Raw genomic sequence first — 17263 nt, forward strand, 5'->3', positions numbered from 1 at the left:
GCACCTAAATTATTAGTTTGTTTTCCACATTTTGCAGGAATTTGCAATTGGGGAAAAAATGAAATTTCATCAGCCTTTTCCTGTGAATTTATGTTAATGAACACATTTTTATATGCAGTTTTGACTATGTGCAATTTTTGTGCATACCACATGTCATTATTTTTTTTAACAAATATATTCATTTATGCATGCTTTCCCCTAATATATGCAGTTCTGTTCGGAGAATTGCATCGCAAAGTTCAGATAATGTAAGTGCAAATTTCAAAGAATGGCTGTGTTTTGGTTAGCATATTGTTTTAGAAAGCGTAAATTTGATGGATTCAGTTTTAAATGCAAGCTGGACCATAAAGAAGGCTGATCGCCGAAGAATTGATGCTTTTGAATTATGGTGCTGGAGGAGACTCTTGAGAGTCCCATGGTCTGCAAGAAGATCAAACCTATCCATTCTTAAGGAAATCAGCCCTGAGTGCTCACTGGAAGGACAGATCCTGAAGCTGAGGCTCCAATACTTTGGCCACCTCATGAGAAGAGAAGACTCCCTGGAAAAGACCCTGATGTTGGGAAACATGAAGGAAACAAGGAGAAGGGGACAACAGAGGACGAGATGGTTGGACAGTGTTCTCGAAGCTACCAGCATGAGTTTGACCAAACTGCGGGAGGCAGCGGAAGACAGGAGTGCCTGGCATGCTCTTGTCCATGGGGTCACAAAGAGTCGGACACGGCTAAACGACTAAACAAGAGAATCAGATTCCACCCCGCCCCCAATCACTATTGGACAAACATTGGTTCTGCCCCTGCACACCCATCATTGGGATGGAAGAGAAAAACTGATTTGTGAAGCTTCCCCCCCCCCCCCATCATTACACAACCATTCTGGGTGTGGATGCCATTTGATTATTTTTTTAAAAAATGATCAGTCCTGAAAGTACTATGTACATGGCAAAGAGCTCACCAAATGTGTTCCATATTACTTTAAGTGTATGCTACTTTGAATTATTAAAAATGGCTTAGGAGTACGAGAGAATAACACACCACACCTACCACAGATGCTGCCTCTCCATCCTTTCAAGTGGATGCCTTCTGCGGCACAATCTCTGGCATAGCCAGAGAAAACGCTGCACAGAGCCTCTTTGCTTTTCTCAGCACTGCAAGTGTCGTAAACGCAGTTCTAAGTAATAAACGCAGAAGCAGATATAAGAATCAGTGCTCAAAAGAAGCGTCACATTCACCAACAGATAAATGACAGAGTGAGAGTGGGCTCCTCTGTTCAAAGAAGCAGCATGGATTGCTTGTGTTTCTGCCTTGACCGCTTCTTGGCATGTATAAACAAGTTCTAATTTCAGGGGAAAGCTCTCTGTCAAAGAATGTCCATTTATGACACATATATATGTCATTGCAAAGGGGAATTAATGCAGCTCTGTGACTAGAACATCCTCTTTTTCCTCAAATAAATAATCGGGATATTTGATCCTGCAAGGTTGAAATCATATTCCAAAATTCACTTATCAAAACCTTTTTCTTTCTTTCTCTTGCTTTAGTTCTTTTCACCTTTTTATTGCTATAAGAAAATGATACAAAAAATACCCCCAAAAAATGAAGAAAGAAAAAGGAGGAGATTCAGTCTTATTTCTTTGGCTCAGGCCTCATTTCCAAGAAATTCATGTTACATTTCTTGAGATATAGGGAAAGCGGTTCACTGTTCCCAGACAGGCCACCAGAGGGCAACTATACCTTCCTGTACAGCTTATCTGCCAGCTACTTAAGCTCTAAAGAGCTGCTCTTTCATACTGTCAGAAGATGTGATGATGGTTCCGCTGGCTTATTTCATCTCACTCACAAAAAGTAGAACACCCCTGTGGCAAAATAGCTTGCAGAGCTTCCATAATTTATTCAACTTTATGGGAAGCAGACATGGGCAAGCTGAAACATAGCAACTACTTAGATCGTTGCCTATCGGATCAGAATGCACCTGACATTGTGCCAGATATGAGAGGAGATGTTTTAAAATAGGAATGAATCCTTGCCTTACCTTGATATAAGGAGCTGGGTCATTAACAGAATGGCACTCAGCAAATACCCCCTTTGCATCCAGCAGAAGGGCACACCAACGCTGCCCATATTTTTCTATAAGAGAAAATGAGGATTCCCAAAGATTATTTACAAAATGGGAGTCATTCAAATGCCACACTAATGAGTGAAAATATCACCTGCATTTTACAAGGAGCTTGCTTTAATAGCATCATCATCATCACCATCATCTGGGCTGCTTACAGCATATATAAAAACATAATCAAACATTAAGAAACAGAATACCTTATACAGACTATAAATAAACCAATAAGCCAATAGAAAATAAAATATAATAATAATAATAATAATAATAATAATAATAATAATAATAATAATATTTTACAGTTATACCCAAATTAAAAGAGATGCCAACCCCAACCAAACACTTAACCAACCCCAACACAACAAAAACAAAACAGAGGAACCAAAATTAAAACCATTTTAAACATGTTAAAACATTTTAGCCAGCAATGTCCCTCCAACCTCCCAAGAGCCTCTTTTGATTCTTCAGGTTGAGTATGTGGCCCACCAGCAATTTGTATTAGCTTATCACATACATGTTTTTGAAAAGACATTCTAATTTTGATCATTCATTTAGAAAATGAGGGAGCTACCCCATATACTCAGGCTAAAACTCCTAGGCATACACTTTTACTTGGGTGTAAGACAATGAACCAACTAGGACTTAGGGTAAATCTAAGTAAATATGAGTAGAGTTAGCCACAGCAAGGGGCAAATAAAAATTCCCTTCTGGTTGTAGAATGGATTGTGTAAGCTTTCGCTTATATACCAGTTTAACTTGCCAATTTCATCTTCTATTTTAATCAATGTTTTCTGGTTGTGGCATATTTTCTTATATAGGGTTGTGGTTGGGGCTTTATAAACCATTCTAGAAACACTGCTGGAGAGTAAGTGGTACATAGGTCTGACAAACAGAAAAGTTATTAAAAACAGAAGAATGGCTGTCATTCCTCTCATGGTAGAAAACAAAGTGCTGCATTTAGGGAAAGCATGAAATGAGGAGAAAATATAATACCTTTATCAACACTTTTCTGACAGGGATCCTCAAAGCTGTCTTGAACATCAGCACAGCTGGCCATAGTTTTCCATGAGTTTCCAAACACTGAAGCAGAGTCTTCTACAATCCCACTGATGGTTTGAAAATCATCAGCCTGATCATTGTTGAAATTTCCACAAAGGCCTAGGTAGGTAAGGGAAGGTACAAGACAACAATCCAGACAAAGTCTTTGAAACACCCTATCTAACAAAACAAATTCAGGACCCTGTTACAGAGCAGAAAGAGAGCCTTGTTTGTGGGCAAAGAAAGGACAGACAAATGGGTGAAAACTAGATTTAGGCTCTGAAAGTCTAATGATACCTATTCATGAATGGGATGTAGATCAAAATGCATAAATGTAACAATATGTAAGGATCTTTATGAAAGCTAGGTTCCCATTATTTTAACTATAGTTAGAAGCAGGCCTCATACTGTACTAGACTATACTAGAGCTGATGTTGGTGGCATGATGAGTCAATCCCAGAATAAAGTAATCCTAACTGAGTGCACTTAATCAATCATTGTAAGACTGCATTTTACAATGCAACAGTAGGAACACAATAGCAAACTAAACACAGCACACACACGTGTTCATTGGTGCTCTCTCTCTCTCTCTCTTGTTTCAGAGATCCTGTTGCCCCCAATCCTGCATCTACCTATCACTTGAGGGTGGTAGTAGCAATGTTGGAGATGGCAACTGCATCCCTTTCCTCCATAGTCTCATCAATGACGATTCAGATACATGGGCAAACAAGGAGAGGGGGGCATTGACCAACCTACTTAACTCATTTCAGCAGCATCACACCTGACAGAGTCCATCAGAAGCAATGTGCTTGGGATGTTTTATCCCCAAAGACACTTTTGTTGGGATCGGGGGATGAAAAGCCAGCTGTCTCGGCCCCAGCTGGAGCGCCTCCTTTCTCAGCCTTGCCGCTGCGGAGATCCATCGACTATCCTCCCCGATGTGCGTCTGACTCAAGCTGCAGAGCAGGCTTGAGCACACATTACTCAGCAGTGTAAACTGCACAAGAGATGAGGTTTGAGGCGTGGACACGATACTAAACTACACATTTATTCTACATAAATCAAGACAAAGAAAACATGGCTTCTCTCCTTGCCGTCTTCTCAGAGAGACTAAAAACAGACCGGAAGTTCTGCTCACGCCAGCAATCTGTGTTGGAATGTAAACAGACATGGGACATGTAACAATCCACATATCTGCAGTAAAGGGTGGAATGGGATTCCCAATAACTTTGTCTCCCCAGTTCCTTGATAACACTTGGCTTTCCAAGCTTCACATGCTCTCCAGAGAACAGGAGAACAGGACATGTCAGACAAAAGCATGGAAACTAAGGAAAATATCATTGGCAAGATGTAGATTCTTGATATCAATTATTCCAAACATTCCAATATGAGACAAACATATCAAGATAGAACTAAATTTCTTTTGAATAAAAGATCGCTTTAAGTAGCCTTATCCAGAGGTGGGTGACCTGCTTGGCTTCCAGATGTTGTTGAACTCCAGCTCTCATCATCCCTAGTCAGCCAGAGCAAATGTCAGGGCTGATGAGAGTTGGGAAAAACTCCAGGTTCCCCATCCCTGCTCTAGACATTTGTGATGTCAGTTTATCCTTGAGAAAGTTTGCGAATATTTCATGAAATCAAAGCATCTCAAGGTACTTTTTACAATCTACTAAAAGACAGTAGGAGTTCATGCATGGGGAAATACTATACCAGAAGTATGGTTTTGATAAGTTTCGTCTACTGTTATGAAGATCTGCATAATGGGTTTCAGTTGTACTTGAATTTGTACCCTTGAAGAAGTCAGGATGTTGACATAGAATGTAGATGGTCTGAAGAGTGTGATGCCATCTAATAAAAAAAAAACCCCAGAACTTGCCTTCAGCTAAAAACTATATCCAAGTAGAAGCAATCACCTTACAGGTACATAGCTTTCATTGGAAATTTAGAGTGAAACTGAATGCTGACCTTTAGTTATAGGCAATACCGCAATGGCATTATTGACATAGACATCTCCAGTGGAACAGACTCTTATACTCTGCAAAGAAAGGAAAAATAAATAAATGCATGAACACTGACAAAGCACTTAGGGAGCAATCCAAATCCAATATCTGTCAGAGGTGGAGTTTGAAACAGGTGAGTCTTTGGCTAAACTGATTCAGTCAAAGATATGTTGGTGTAAGTCTCCACCCCAGCTCATCTGGTGCTGAGTCGAGGCCAGGATAAGTTCCCAAAAAGGGGCATTCCAGGAAAGTTGCAAGGGCAGGATGGCACAAGGGGAAACTTAGCCCTATTCCAAACTTTATTCAGCTTGGTGATATGACCGACAAATTCAGTGGAAGTTTCCTGCAGAAAGGGTGGTGTACGTCAAACTTTATTTTAAAGGCTCATTTTCCTTCTTCTGAGCTCAGACCAACTCAGCCAGCAGTAGCCCCACTCATGAACAGAGTGTAGAATAGGGTAATTATCCCAGTATAATTTACTCCAGTGTCTTCCTTGAGTTCAGATTGTTCTGCATTTCTGACAGGTGGTGGCAGCACTTCTAGACATACTGTAACTCTAGTAACTTACAAGGGCTCCTAAAGTGATTAAAGCATTCTTCAGACAAGTCATAGTCTTGGAAACTCCACATTGAACAATCTCTCCAATGACCACAAAGGAACCATCTGTGTCCTGAAAATGAAGAGGGAAATACACCATTAATGCAGTGGATGTGGCCAGCAACCAGGGTGTATGTTCATCTGACACATTGCAAATCTCTTGTAGAGGAGATGGGCAGTGGATGCTGAACACTGTTTACATGGCCTCTTCCCCCCTGCCTAACATGGAGTCAGTGCTGTTATAATAACAGGGGGAAGTTTTGCATGCACCTACTTGCAAGACAGACAAACTGGAAAAAGCTAACATTTTCCCTGCATATTTTTTCAGATGTAGAACCTTCCAATGCTCTCAATTCAGACAGATTAGACACAGGTGTAACTTTCAGCATATATGTATTACATAATATTGAGTACTGCCTAAGTCCTGATGAATTTAGTGGGCCTTATTCAGCAGGTGGTGAAAACACTTAAGCCTTATTTCTCAAAATGATTTAGACAAGATTCCCCCCCACCATAGTTCCGGACTTGCTGTAAATCCATATTTCATGTGGCATGTGTGCTTGCTGTTTCCGTCATCAGTAGCAAAGCTGGATGACATATACATTGCATAGTGCATGCTGTGAACACATCTGGTTTGTTTGTTTAACCATGATCCACAGACACATGGTCATTTAATCCACATGTGACACACACATGACATCAACACGTATTTTTGTTTTGCTGCAGGAAAAACATAGAGTAATTTCATTGAACATATACATGACATGTTTGCCATGTAATGTACAGAGCTGTGCTTAAGCCCTTTCCCCCACAAAAGAAATGTGTCCTTGTCACTCAGGAGTTATGCACAATCTATGTATTTTTCTCAAGTTTGTGATTCAGGTGCGGAGAAATCACATTTTCCTCAGACTCAAAGGAGAAGAAATGAGTCAGCTGCAACAGCAAATACAATGCAGAATATGGCTGTATGAACGTGAAAGGCCCCAATTGGTTAGTGCTCATTTACAATTGCAAAGGGCTACATTTACAATACAGTTTATCAGTCTCATGGAACAAAGCATTTAATGAGAAGCTTAATTTCAGTATGTTATGCAACCTCAGTGCACTACTGTTGGTGTCTATTTGCTGCTCCTAGAAGGTCTCAAACAATTTTTAAAAATCCCCTACCTTAGCTAAGACATAGTTGCAGTTGCCATGGAAAACGAATTGCTTCTTATCAAATGTTGTTATGTGGAATCCACCTTCTATTTTACAGTTTCCAGAACAAGGCAGTGATATGCAGGACCATTTTCCACTCATGCAAGTACTACAAGACCGAAAGAGTAGCTTAATCCTCAATAACAGTAGTACAGAAAACACATGTGACCAGCCCTGAACATTTTCCAGAATCAAGAAGTTGAAGCAGGGTATAAATTATGTAGTCAGCTTCTCAGCTCAACGCACTTTAAAGCACAGCAGCTCTTTTCCTCTCCAATGCTGGCTGAAATAGCATGGAATATGGGCCAGGAGTGGAAAGCAGGGATTGCTGCTTGGTCAACCAGCGGTGTCCAAACTTTTTTCAAAGAGGGCCAGATTTGATGAAGTGAAGGGCCATGAGGGCTGACCAAAGGGCCGACCAAGGTTGTTAACCTTTTTTTAGGGTTGAAGTTGTTGAGGTTTACTTAGGCTTTTACCCCAGGAAATAAACAGCCACAGGGGCTGGATTAGGCCCCCAAAACAGACTTTGGTCAAGAAGATGCTTTGCTGCCATGTAATTCTTTCTGCTCTCTCCACAATCAGCTGGAGTTGAGCTGAACTTTCTAAGATGACTTTTTTTACTGAGAACGTTTCTGGGGGTTTTCAGTTTTGCACCCCAGTAAATGCAGGGGGGCATTTTAGATGCAATGGGCTTGGATTTGTTGCATTTCAAAGTTTTGGTTCTGAACTTCCAAAAGAGAATCTCCTCCAGACTTTGATTTTAGCATAAAATAACCAGTTATCTCAGTTCTCCCTCAAGCTGATACATCATTATTAGCAAGCTTTTAACAGTACCAGTTTTGGCAGGGGGTGGCGTAGGTGTCTCCAGCTGCATAGACTTTGCCTTGAAAGGTACAGGGGCAGCTGCCAATTGGGATGCATTTTTTGCCCTTGATGTCATCGAGAATGCTTCCTGTTCAAACACAGTGCTGAGTTATGCTTAGAAGGGGGAAAATAAATGCTACACATAATTTTATTATTGGTAGGAAATATGTGAAAGTTATTGCACTTGTTAGCAGACATCACTTAATAATATGATGAAAAACAAAACAAGCAATGTTATTGGTCCACACTCTGTAAAATGGGCATATTCAGTGACCTGTTTCATAGGAGTGTTGACAGGATGCACAAGGAAAGTTTGGAATACTACTTTGCTCAGTTAAAATGCCGTGCAAATTATGGATAATAGATCAGGTCAATTTTCTACCTTTAGGACAAAAGCATCCATCCGTACATGGGGCTTTACATATTTTGCTCCTTTCTGGGTTGAAGCAGGTGTCAGTACAGGGGCTTCCACATTCTGCATATTCCAGGTTGTTTGGACATTTCAGGACTACAAACCCAAGCAAAGTAAAAATGTTATTGATAGTTTTCAAATTAATAATATGATTTTTAAAATAAATAGCATACTTCCAGTTCCAGTCATTCTTTCCATTCTTATGACGAACTTAGGTTAGATGTCATTTATTGAAAATGTTTTGCGGTTGTACCATTTCTACAAGATTCCAAAGCATACCAAAGTCTTTCCCTGAGCCTTGAATCAACAGGCACAAACCACAGCCAATTTGTAATAAGCAGACCCCATTCACTTTAGTAAGGATAGTTAATTAGAGGTCCTGATATAAAGTGCAGAAACTCTGGTTCCAAAGTAGATAACAATTGGGGAAAGAACTAGGGCAGGATACTGGCAGAAGAGGAACTTGGGGAGTACGTGTTCCTTTCTGCTCCAAATGTTGGGGAGGATCAATGTATGTGCTGTAGGGAGAAACTGAATTCAGTTTGCATTAAAAGCTGAATTTTGCATATTTGCACTTTCCAAAACAACACGAAAACCAAAACACAGCCATTCTTTGAAATTCACAGTTGTCCAGTTTTGCAATGCAGCTCTCTAACCAAGCAAAAACTCATGAATTAGGGGAAAGCATGGATAAGAATGAATAAATTAGTGAAAGATAACATTAAATGCATATCATGAAAAAAATGCCAGCAAAAATGTGAACAGTAGTCAAAACTGCATGCAAAAATGTGAAATCCGTACCCGAATGCTGTTGAATTTTCATCAGAATTGTTTTTTTAAAGGGAAACATGAAAATGTTTCAGAAAAGCAGAGAACTGAATTTAAGATTGGAAAAATAAAAAACCAAGAGAACAAAAATCAACAAAACCTTCCATCCCTATCTTCAGATCGGTATTATCTGCATGAGAGCCTATGAATTAGTCACATTTTTGGACAGCAACACCAGACAGCTGCCATTTCAGGGTGGGAGTTGAAGTTAATGTTGCATTAAAAGGATGGCTGTATAAAGCTGAAAACCTATCCACCAAAGCGCCACTGAGTAAAGTAGGACTTACTTCTGAGTGCACTAAATATCTAGGTTGCCATTCTTGAATATTATGCCCAGTGACACCCCTACCAATCTCCCCAGGCAGCAGCAGTGTCACGCTCCCTGAGCCCCCTGGCCAGTCCTCTCTGTTGACCAGCTGCACTGTGTATGCCACAGGTCTTTTACACCCCTTCAACTAGCCTACTGCCGTCAGATGCACTAGAGGATACGATCCTGTTGCCTACGCTGAAGTTAGACTCAGCTCCTAGTCCAGTCCACTTCTGTACATGGCATGTGGGGTGCAGCAGAATCTGGTCCTTAGCCTCAGCTAACAGAATATCATAGGCTCACCCTGAATATGCTAGTCCTGCACTTTAGTTCCTGTGATAATGAAAAATGCCTGAAGAGGAGAAAGGAGCCATTGTGACCTCATGCTGATGTTGCCTACTTCATGAAGAAAGACTAACCATTGTGACTTCATACTGCTGCTGCCTGCTTGGGAAAGAGAGACCAGTCATTAGGAACTCCTTCTGATAACCTATTTGTTGTTAAGCTGGCAGAGTTTGGACATTATTGAATTTAAGCTGTTCCTATTAGTATAATAAACCCATATCTGCTTGGGACAAGTCTATGTAAAGAATCACATTGCATAATATTCACCCACCTTACCACTTTGATTGCGAAACTTGCACTTTTACAAATGCCACATAATCTTCGTTCTACACGAACCCATCTTTCAGTGTGGCAGCGGCTATACTCTGGAACTCCCTGCCCCTTGATATTAGACTGCCACATTTGCTGCATTGTTTTCAGCACCTGATAAATCCTTTTTCTGTTTAGGCAAGTCTACTCAGACATGCAATTTTAACATGTTGTTTCAGTGTGTGTGCGCGTGTGTGCACGCTGTTAAATAAATTAAAGGTCAATCTTTCTTTACTCACAACAGAGTTCCTTGGATCGCCATTTTCCAGGGTCTCCACCTTTGCGGACACAGTCCCGGGAGTACTGACTGAGAGTGCTGCATACACAACTGGCAACCAGGTCAGAAGCAGAAGATTTCTCAGAACAGCTGCACATATCTTGAATACAGATGGCTATATAATCATCGATAGCAACCACCCTCTTACAATTCCCCAAGTGGGATAGGGCTTCCTTGCACTTAGATTTCTGTCAAAGAGAGAAAGTGGTGGGGAGAGAGGGGGAGATTGGAGATCTTACATGTATAGTAGCATCAGTACCATAAATTTACTGACTTCTGTGGCGTTGCTTTGATACTTAACATGTGAGGTTCTGGCTCCCTGGTCAAAGTATGTCTATCTGCTACTGAGAACACTGTCACCTCTGCTAACTTCATTGAAGGGGGAAGTTCCATGTATATAGCTTTATGCATGTGTGGAGCAGCAATTACATCCACTAAAGTGAATAGGGAAACATTTGCAGTGAGGAGCTGCTGCCCTTAGAGGGATCAAATGGAAAGCAAGGCAGGGTTCACATACCATGAACAGTGCAACTTACGTATCTATTTTTGCATTTATCTTGCTGTTGAGAGTTGTCTTGCTGCTTTCTTTTGTCTCCCATTACATCGGAACACTTCTCTGTTGGATCATCTACTTTCTGAAGGTTTCCAAACTGCCATGGGAATAGTGGATAGCCTGTAAAATCCCACCAGTAATAGGACTTTACTGTGCAGGGTCAATGTGTGGGTTTAGGATTACAGCCTTACTCTCAGTTTTGAGCCCAGCAATCACCCATCCATGATTTAAAGCATATAGTTTGTACCGTTATAGTTTAATTTATTTTACAAATGAATAAATAAGCAAATAGTTGCATCTGTACTCACAGTGTGTACAATTGCTCTGCATAAAGAGAAAAAAGGAAGCAGGCATTTATCTTCCAGTCAGCCTGTACATAGAAGGTATTGCTTAGAATGCCAAGAGGAATACAGTGGTGCCTTGCAAGACGAAATTAATTCATTCCGCGAGTTTTTTCGTCTAGCGAATTTTTCGTCTTGCAAAGCACAGTGTCAGAAAAGTTTTGGAAAAGCTTCAAAAATCACAAAAAAACCTCAAAAAAGGCTACCACACCGCGTTCTATGAGTTGCTCCTCAAAGTCAAGTCGCAACTGTATTAACGGTGTTAAGAAAAAGGAAACAAACTTGCAAGACGTTTTCATTTTTCGTCTTGCGAAGCAAGCCCATAAGGAAATTTGTCTTGCGAAGCAGCTCAAAAACCGCAAAACCCTTTCGTCTAGCGAGTTTTTCGTCTTGCGAGGCATTCGTCTTGCGGGGCACCACTGTACCTTATTACATGTGAAATAAGAGTTCTGAGTGACAAATTCACATCCTCCTTTGTTTAGTTCAGATATCAGCCCAGATTCACTCAATATTTTACCCTAGGCTACCTTACCAAGGACAGTGATTAGATTTTACCCCAAATGTATGTATGTATCTCAGCTATATATCTCACTGCTGAGGCCAGTCATGATCTCTGTTGTCTTGAGGGTAAAATGGGGAAATATTTCCACAAATCCAGCCACAATTCCTGAGATCTTTTGAAAACGGTTAGGATACAAATGTGATGGTTTCTAATAATAATAATAATAATAGCCAATTATATATATTTAAAAAATCCTACCCTGCAGGAATAAATCATTTTTATCATTGCCGTCATAGTTTCCACACAAACCACATGTTTTCCCTTTGTAAGTATCTTCTAAATCCAGCTAAGAAAAAATAAGCAAAAAGACAAACATTTTAAACACACATATATACAGACACCTTCATAACTATAATGCATAGTACGGTCTCAGCTTGAGCTGCCCTCCAGATAGAACTATATCTCCCATCAACCCCAGCCAGCATGGACAATGGTCAGGGGTGAAGGCAAATGTAGTCTACAACATCTGGAGGACACCATGACGGCTTCCCCGTTGGAAACTGAGCACAATTGCTGCAGTGGTATTCTCTTTCTGAACATGGAATTAAATACTCCTCTTATTTATTTTTAAACAATGTGTGTGTGTGTGTGTGTGTGTGTGTGTGTGTGTGGGGAAAGAAATGACTGTGCCACAATTAGGCCGTAATTAGTCAATTTTTAAGCACACAAGCTGGTGTTGGGTTGTGTGGCTTCCTATTCTAGTGATAAAGTCAGAGATACTAACTAAAACTTTGCCATCTTCCTGACATTCTCAACAGTAGAACCAGAAAGGAGTTGTGCGATTGTCTCGCTCCAAACATAATTCCAGGGCTCACAAAATGATTATTTATATAAATAAATTAGCTTTATGTGTATCCCTTTTGTTCATAATTTCACTAGAAGATGGCAGTGTGCGAAGACTGTGGCTACTCAACACATTTTAGATGTATTAAAATTCACTAAAACAAATCCAACTAACTGGAGCTTCATACTAGGAGAGTGTCACCCCAATTCCACTTGAGAGTCAGGCCTAGTTTGGAGGTAATTAGGAAATAAGGATAAGTATCTTCTACTAGGACACTCTTCAGACTGAAGGGCAGAAGAATCCTAAAAGAAAGAAAAAGAAGAAAACTAAATAAAACAAATGTACAAGCATCCTAGTTGTCTCATGATTAAAGATATCCCCAACCCATTGAGCTTATTAATTAAGCTCAATGGGCATTTCTCAGCTTTGATCTCTCCCCTCTCAGACAACCCCTCAGACAACCAAAAGGACGGATGGGAATGATGGGAAGCAGAGGTTGGCTGTGCTCACATACTTCTGCTTTGGCCAGGTCCCGCCCGTGAGAGAGAGAGAGAGCGTGCTCACATCTTGTTGTTGTTGTTGTTGTTGCTGTCTTTTCGGTGAGAGACGGACCAATATGTCTCGATATGCACCATACCAATATGCCAATATGCCTCCATATGCACTCATATGTACCATACTGATGCTGCTTGGCTGAAGGACACAGAGTGGCACTTGTGACCTCATGCTGATGCTGCCTGCCGGGCTGCCTGCATGTCAGAGACCAGCCATTGTGAGCTCATGTTAATGATTGCTGCCTGAAGAAGCATGAGAGCTCCTGATGTTGGTCCTGAGTGTAGGAAATCACCCTAATCTGGGGCCACCACTGTATGACATTTCTCAGCATTGGCTCTCTGATTTCAGACCCAAGAAAACACTGTTCCTAGTACACAAGAGCATTCATGAGAAAACAGAAGACTATCAACAGATGTTGAGACAACTCACGTCTTCCCATCTACTGTGATGCCTGATTCTTTGACCTCCAGAAGCACTCCATCTATAGTGGCCGTGAAATAGATGGCAGTCCCCGCCTTGATGCTTCTCATTATCTGGATACTGAAGTCCTGATGACTGTCTTTGCAGTGTGAAGCAAAAACATAACGGCAAGTTCCAGTGAAGTCAAATTTTGCACTGTCAAATGTCTGAAAGTGGAAATTACCCCAAGTAGAACATTCACTTGTGGTGACAGCAGGACGCTGAACTGCAGAGAAAATAAGGGTGGTGGCAATGATAAAATGCTCTGCAAACATTTATTTATATGGCCTGGCACCATAGTTACATATCTTTAGGTGTGAGAGGAAAACGTTCCTTTTTAATGATCTCTTTGGCTTTTAATTATCCATAGCCTCTGTGAGTAGGTGGGATGTTTTAATCTAGTTTAAAAACAAAAAAAACAGAGCTGTCTTTAGATTTTTCTGTGTTTTCTTTTATCCTGGTTTTAATGTATCTGGCTGCTTGCTTTTACTGTAAGTTGCTTAGTTATTTAGGTTAAAAATGACCAATAAGTTTAATTAATTAAACAGAGTCTGAACTTTTTGAGGGAGAGGGTGAAATGAACAACACAGATCTTCAACATGGGCAAACATGTATGTGTCCATCATGCTTTTGAACATCCCTCTTCCTGGCTGAGCTGGATCATTGGATTCACAGAGCAATCTTGCGGGGCTCTTGTAAGATCTTCTCAGAAGCTGCACGACCCTGGTAAGTGAGGCTTTAGCAGGGACATCAAGAGGGCATGGGTGGCATGCATGCAGGGCACCACCTTCCCATTTAGCCTCAGGCAGCAAAATGGGATGGGCTGCCCCTGGGTCAATAATAATTTGTTTTCAGTGGCACTTGGTTGCAGTTGGGTGATCCAGTCCTGTTGATTTCTATCAGACTTAAATGAGCCCAGCCTTCTCTCGATTAGACCCAAATTCTTCAGGATTAGGCTGCACAACACTGCCAATGGGTGTGCTCTGTGACATGCAAGAGGGGGTTCTATTTCAGTGAATTTTTCATATTTGAATAGACGGACTGCTTTTGGGTTACGGTCTTATTTGCCAACCTAGCAAGCAGCAGTGGGGGGTAGGGCACAGAGAGGACAGTGGACATGGCCTTGTAACATGTGACACTTGTAGGAAATACCAAGAAAGAAGGCTATCGCAGTTCACATCACTTGTTTCATGTTCAGTGAACTTTGCAGTATTATGAAATACCTTGGAATTTGGAGGGTTTTGTTAAAGATTTATTTTCTCCCCATAACACAGAATTCTAAGCTATGCTGAAGTGCCTGGGAGTCTTCATAGAAACAGGGGTCCCAGGAATTGTGACAGAAAAACGACAATGGCTCTGTGCTTTTTTAAGCACTTTGTGTAATATATGTAAAGAGTTTGTTGCCAACACTGAGTTTATAGATATATCAGCCCAACATTGACTTCTGATTTTAAGTCAGAATTAAATAAAGCTGACATAATGCTAACTATTTTTCATGAATATCTTAGTCTTCCTTTTTTCAACTGGCCATTCCATGTGATATAATTTTATGTAATTAATAACAGTATATTTTGCTTATAATTTTGATACAGTCAAAAAGTCTGGGACTATTTGGTGAAAGGTGGTCTAAATCATTACTATCATCTCATCACTATAATCTATTGATCTAGATCTTATATCCCACTTTTCAAGGACAAGGCCTTTGAAAAGCATCTCACAACCTAACAATATAAATCTGAAAAATACAACATCCAATAAAAGCTAAATTCTTTTGACTCAAGGTCCTTTCAAAAGAGAAATAAATGAAGCCTCTCATTACTTAGCCACTATGGTATGATGGTGGTGGTGGTGGTGATAATAATAATTGCTTGTTTGTTTAGATGCTCACATTACCTCTCACATTCAGTTTGGCCCCAGTTCTGTTCATGCAGCCAAATCTGACTGATGAGTTAGCATTGTGATATCACTCATTCCATGCTCAATCAATCAATGTGATTAATATCTACTCAGAAGAAAGCCTAACTGAGTTCCATACACCTTACTGTCAGGAAAGTGTGTGCAGGGTTATAGCGGGGTGAGGGGGTGGGGTGCCAGTCAATCACTATTTCTTGTTTGGACTCAAAATGAAAAGTGGAGACTATTCAGTTCAGTTCTAAATAAATAAACTTCAAAAAGAGATTATTTTCAAATATACAAATCTGAAAATATTGGTAAAGAACAGGAAAAAGGTAGTACATGAAAGAACTGGTCCCTGAAAACTCAAGTCTTTTTTCCCATTGTTTGCCAAGTCACCTGTGAAGACAGAGAACTGTAGAAAGGCAGTTATGGCATATTGAACCAATCATGTTTCCACTTACAGCACTCCATTCTCAATATTTACATTTATTTTACTAAATATGTGACATTGTTTTCTATAAAAAAACACCATAGAAATAAAACGACTACAATATCTCACAGTATAAATTATCTAAACCAAGTCTCTTCTCAGTACTCATAGGATAGCTAGCGAAGAGACATTCAAGGACAAAAGGCAGGGTGCATGTGTATTGCTTAGTGTTCTACCTCTATCTGTGTACTCTATGCAACTAGAAACGCAGGGTGGAATTCAACATCACACTAATAGGATATCTCTGTCAACTTCTGTTTGCCAGACACAATTATCTCCCCTCTCCCTGCCCCCTCTGTGTGTTGTTCAAACCCCATAACAGATTGGGGGAAGGCATGTTGCCACACGGGGGAGACAAGGGGGAAGCCTCATTGAACTATTAGGAGTTACTGTGCTGGCTTCCACTAGTGCAGCAAGTTAGTTGAATCTGGCCTTAAGGGTATAACTGAACAATAGCTGAGCACTTTTACATCCACTAATATAAAAGAGGGATAAACAAGTGCTTATTTTTTCTAACTGAAATTAATTGAATTTGCCTAAACTTACGGGTTGTTAGATTATGTCCATAGTTATTTCATTTGTTTACATGAAGATCAGATCAGACATATAACAATGGAATATAAATAGTAGTAGACTTTTCTTACCTATCTGCACCAAAGTTTTGCCCTCACAGCAACTGCAGAGTAAGAACAAAATCCATAACTGTACTCCCTTCTTCATTCCCATTATCCTATACAAGGCAGTAAGCTGAAAAATATTTGCCAGGACAGGATTTCTTTCTTGGGTTTAGAGACACGTTTATATGGTACTAATTCATGAGGACTGAAAGAAAACCATTTCCCCCCCTCTCAGATATAAAATGACAAAAGGCATTTGGTTCCTGGATTCTATAATCTCAAATTTAATCTTTGAATCTCAGGTTTATTCAAGCTTGGAACTCTAGGCAGGTGCCAGGAAGCAATTCCCTGCTGGGTAAAACAGAGTCTTGATCTCTACGAAAGGCTCCCCATCTCAGTGGGGTGGGTTCCTGTGGGCCTGGGATCTCATGAAATCTGCCTCTAGGTGCATGCTCCCAGTTTCCTGGGTCAAGTCATTCAGTATTTTTACTCTGTGAGAAGGAAGTTCCCATGGTCATGAATAGACTTTTCTCTCTTCTATTCATTTCGCTTCTCTTGCTTCTCTGGTAGGAGAGGAAGGTGGCCAGCAAGTTACTTTTAAGCTATCTCCTTGGCCTTTGAAGCTTTTCTCCTTCCAGACTAAAAATAGTGAGCCTTTTGATCCAACATACTGTGACTGTGGTAAATTGCTTCAATGCACACCTTAGGTGATCCAGGCC

At 40.4% G+C, this 17263-nt stretch overlaps 1 protein-coding gene and 1 long non-coding RNA gene across 10 annotated transcripts in view; one reads left to right on the plus strand and one right to left on the minus strand.

The window, feature by feature from the left end:
- Positions 1–13213, minus strand: part of LOC308591746 (mucin-5B-like) — a 50516-nt gene extending 37303 nt beyond the window's left edge. For 5 of the 9 annotated variants that reach the window (XM_081202666.1, XM_081202664.1, XM_081202663.1 and 2 more), the window contains exons 1-14: positions 13092–13177; positions 12715–12829; positions 11942–12029; positions 10824–10960; positions 10250–10475; positions 8192–8317; positions 7780–7897; positions 6916–7054; positions 5720–5821; positions 5117–5186; positions 4862–4999; positions 3107–3271; positions 2030–2124; positions 1042–1168 (exon numbers count right to left, since the gene is read on the minus strand). In XM_081202666.1, coding sequence (XP_081058792.1) covers positions 1042–1168; positions 2030–2124; positions 3107–3271; positions 4862–4999; positions 5117–5186; positions 5720–5821; positions 6916–7054; positions 7780–7897; positions 8192–8317; positions 10250–10475; positions 10824–10960; positions 11942–12029; positions 12715–12829; positions 13092–13162 — 1717 coding nt within the window. In that variant the 5' untranslated portion in view covers positions 13163–13177. Of the gene's footprint in view, positions 1–1041; positions 1169–2029; positions 2125–3106; positions 3272–4861; positions 5000–5116; positions 5187–5719; positions 5822–6915; positions 7055–7779; positions 7898–8191; positions 8318–10249; positions 10476–10823; positions 10961–11941; positions 12030–12701; positions 12830–13091 lie in introns of those variants that run through there. The other 4 variants (XM_081202665.1, XM_081202668.1, XM_081202670.1 and 1 more) reach the window with 4 other exon arrangements.
- A 470-nt stretch (positions 13214–13683) lies between these two features.
- Positions 13684–15027, plus strand: LOC308592245. Its single transcript, XR_014010453.1, has 2 exons — positions 13684–14267; positions 14816–15027. It is a non-coding gene; the product is annotated as an uncharacterized lncRNA (long non-coding RNA).
- The last annotated feature ends 2236 nt before the right edge of the window (positions 15028–17263 follow it).

This window comes from Podarcis bocagei, assembly GCF_964188305.1.
Source record: "Podarcis bocagei genome assembly, chromosome: 1".
Classification (NCBI taxonomy): domain Eukaryota; kingdom Metazoa; phylum Chordata; class Lepidosauria; order Squamata; family Lacertidae; genus Podarcis; species Podarcis bocagei.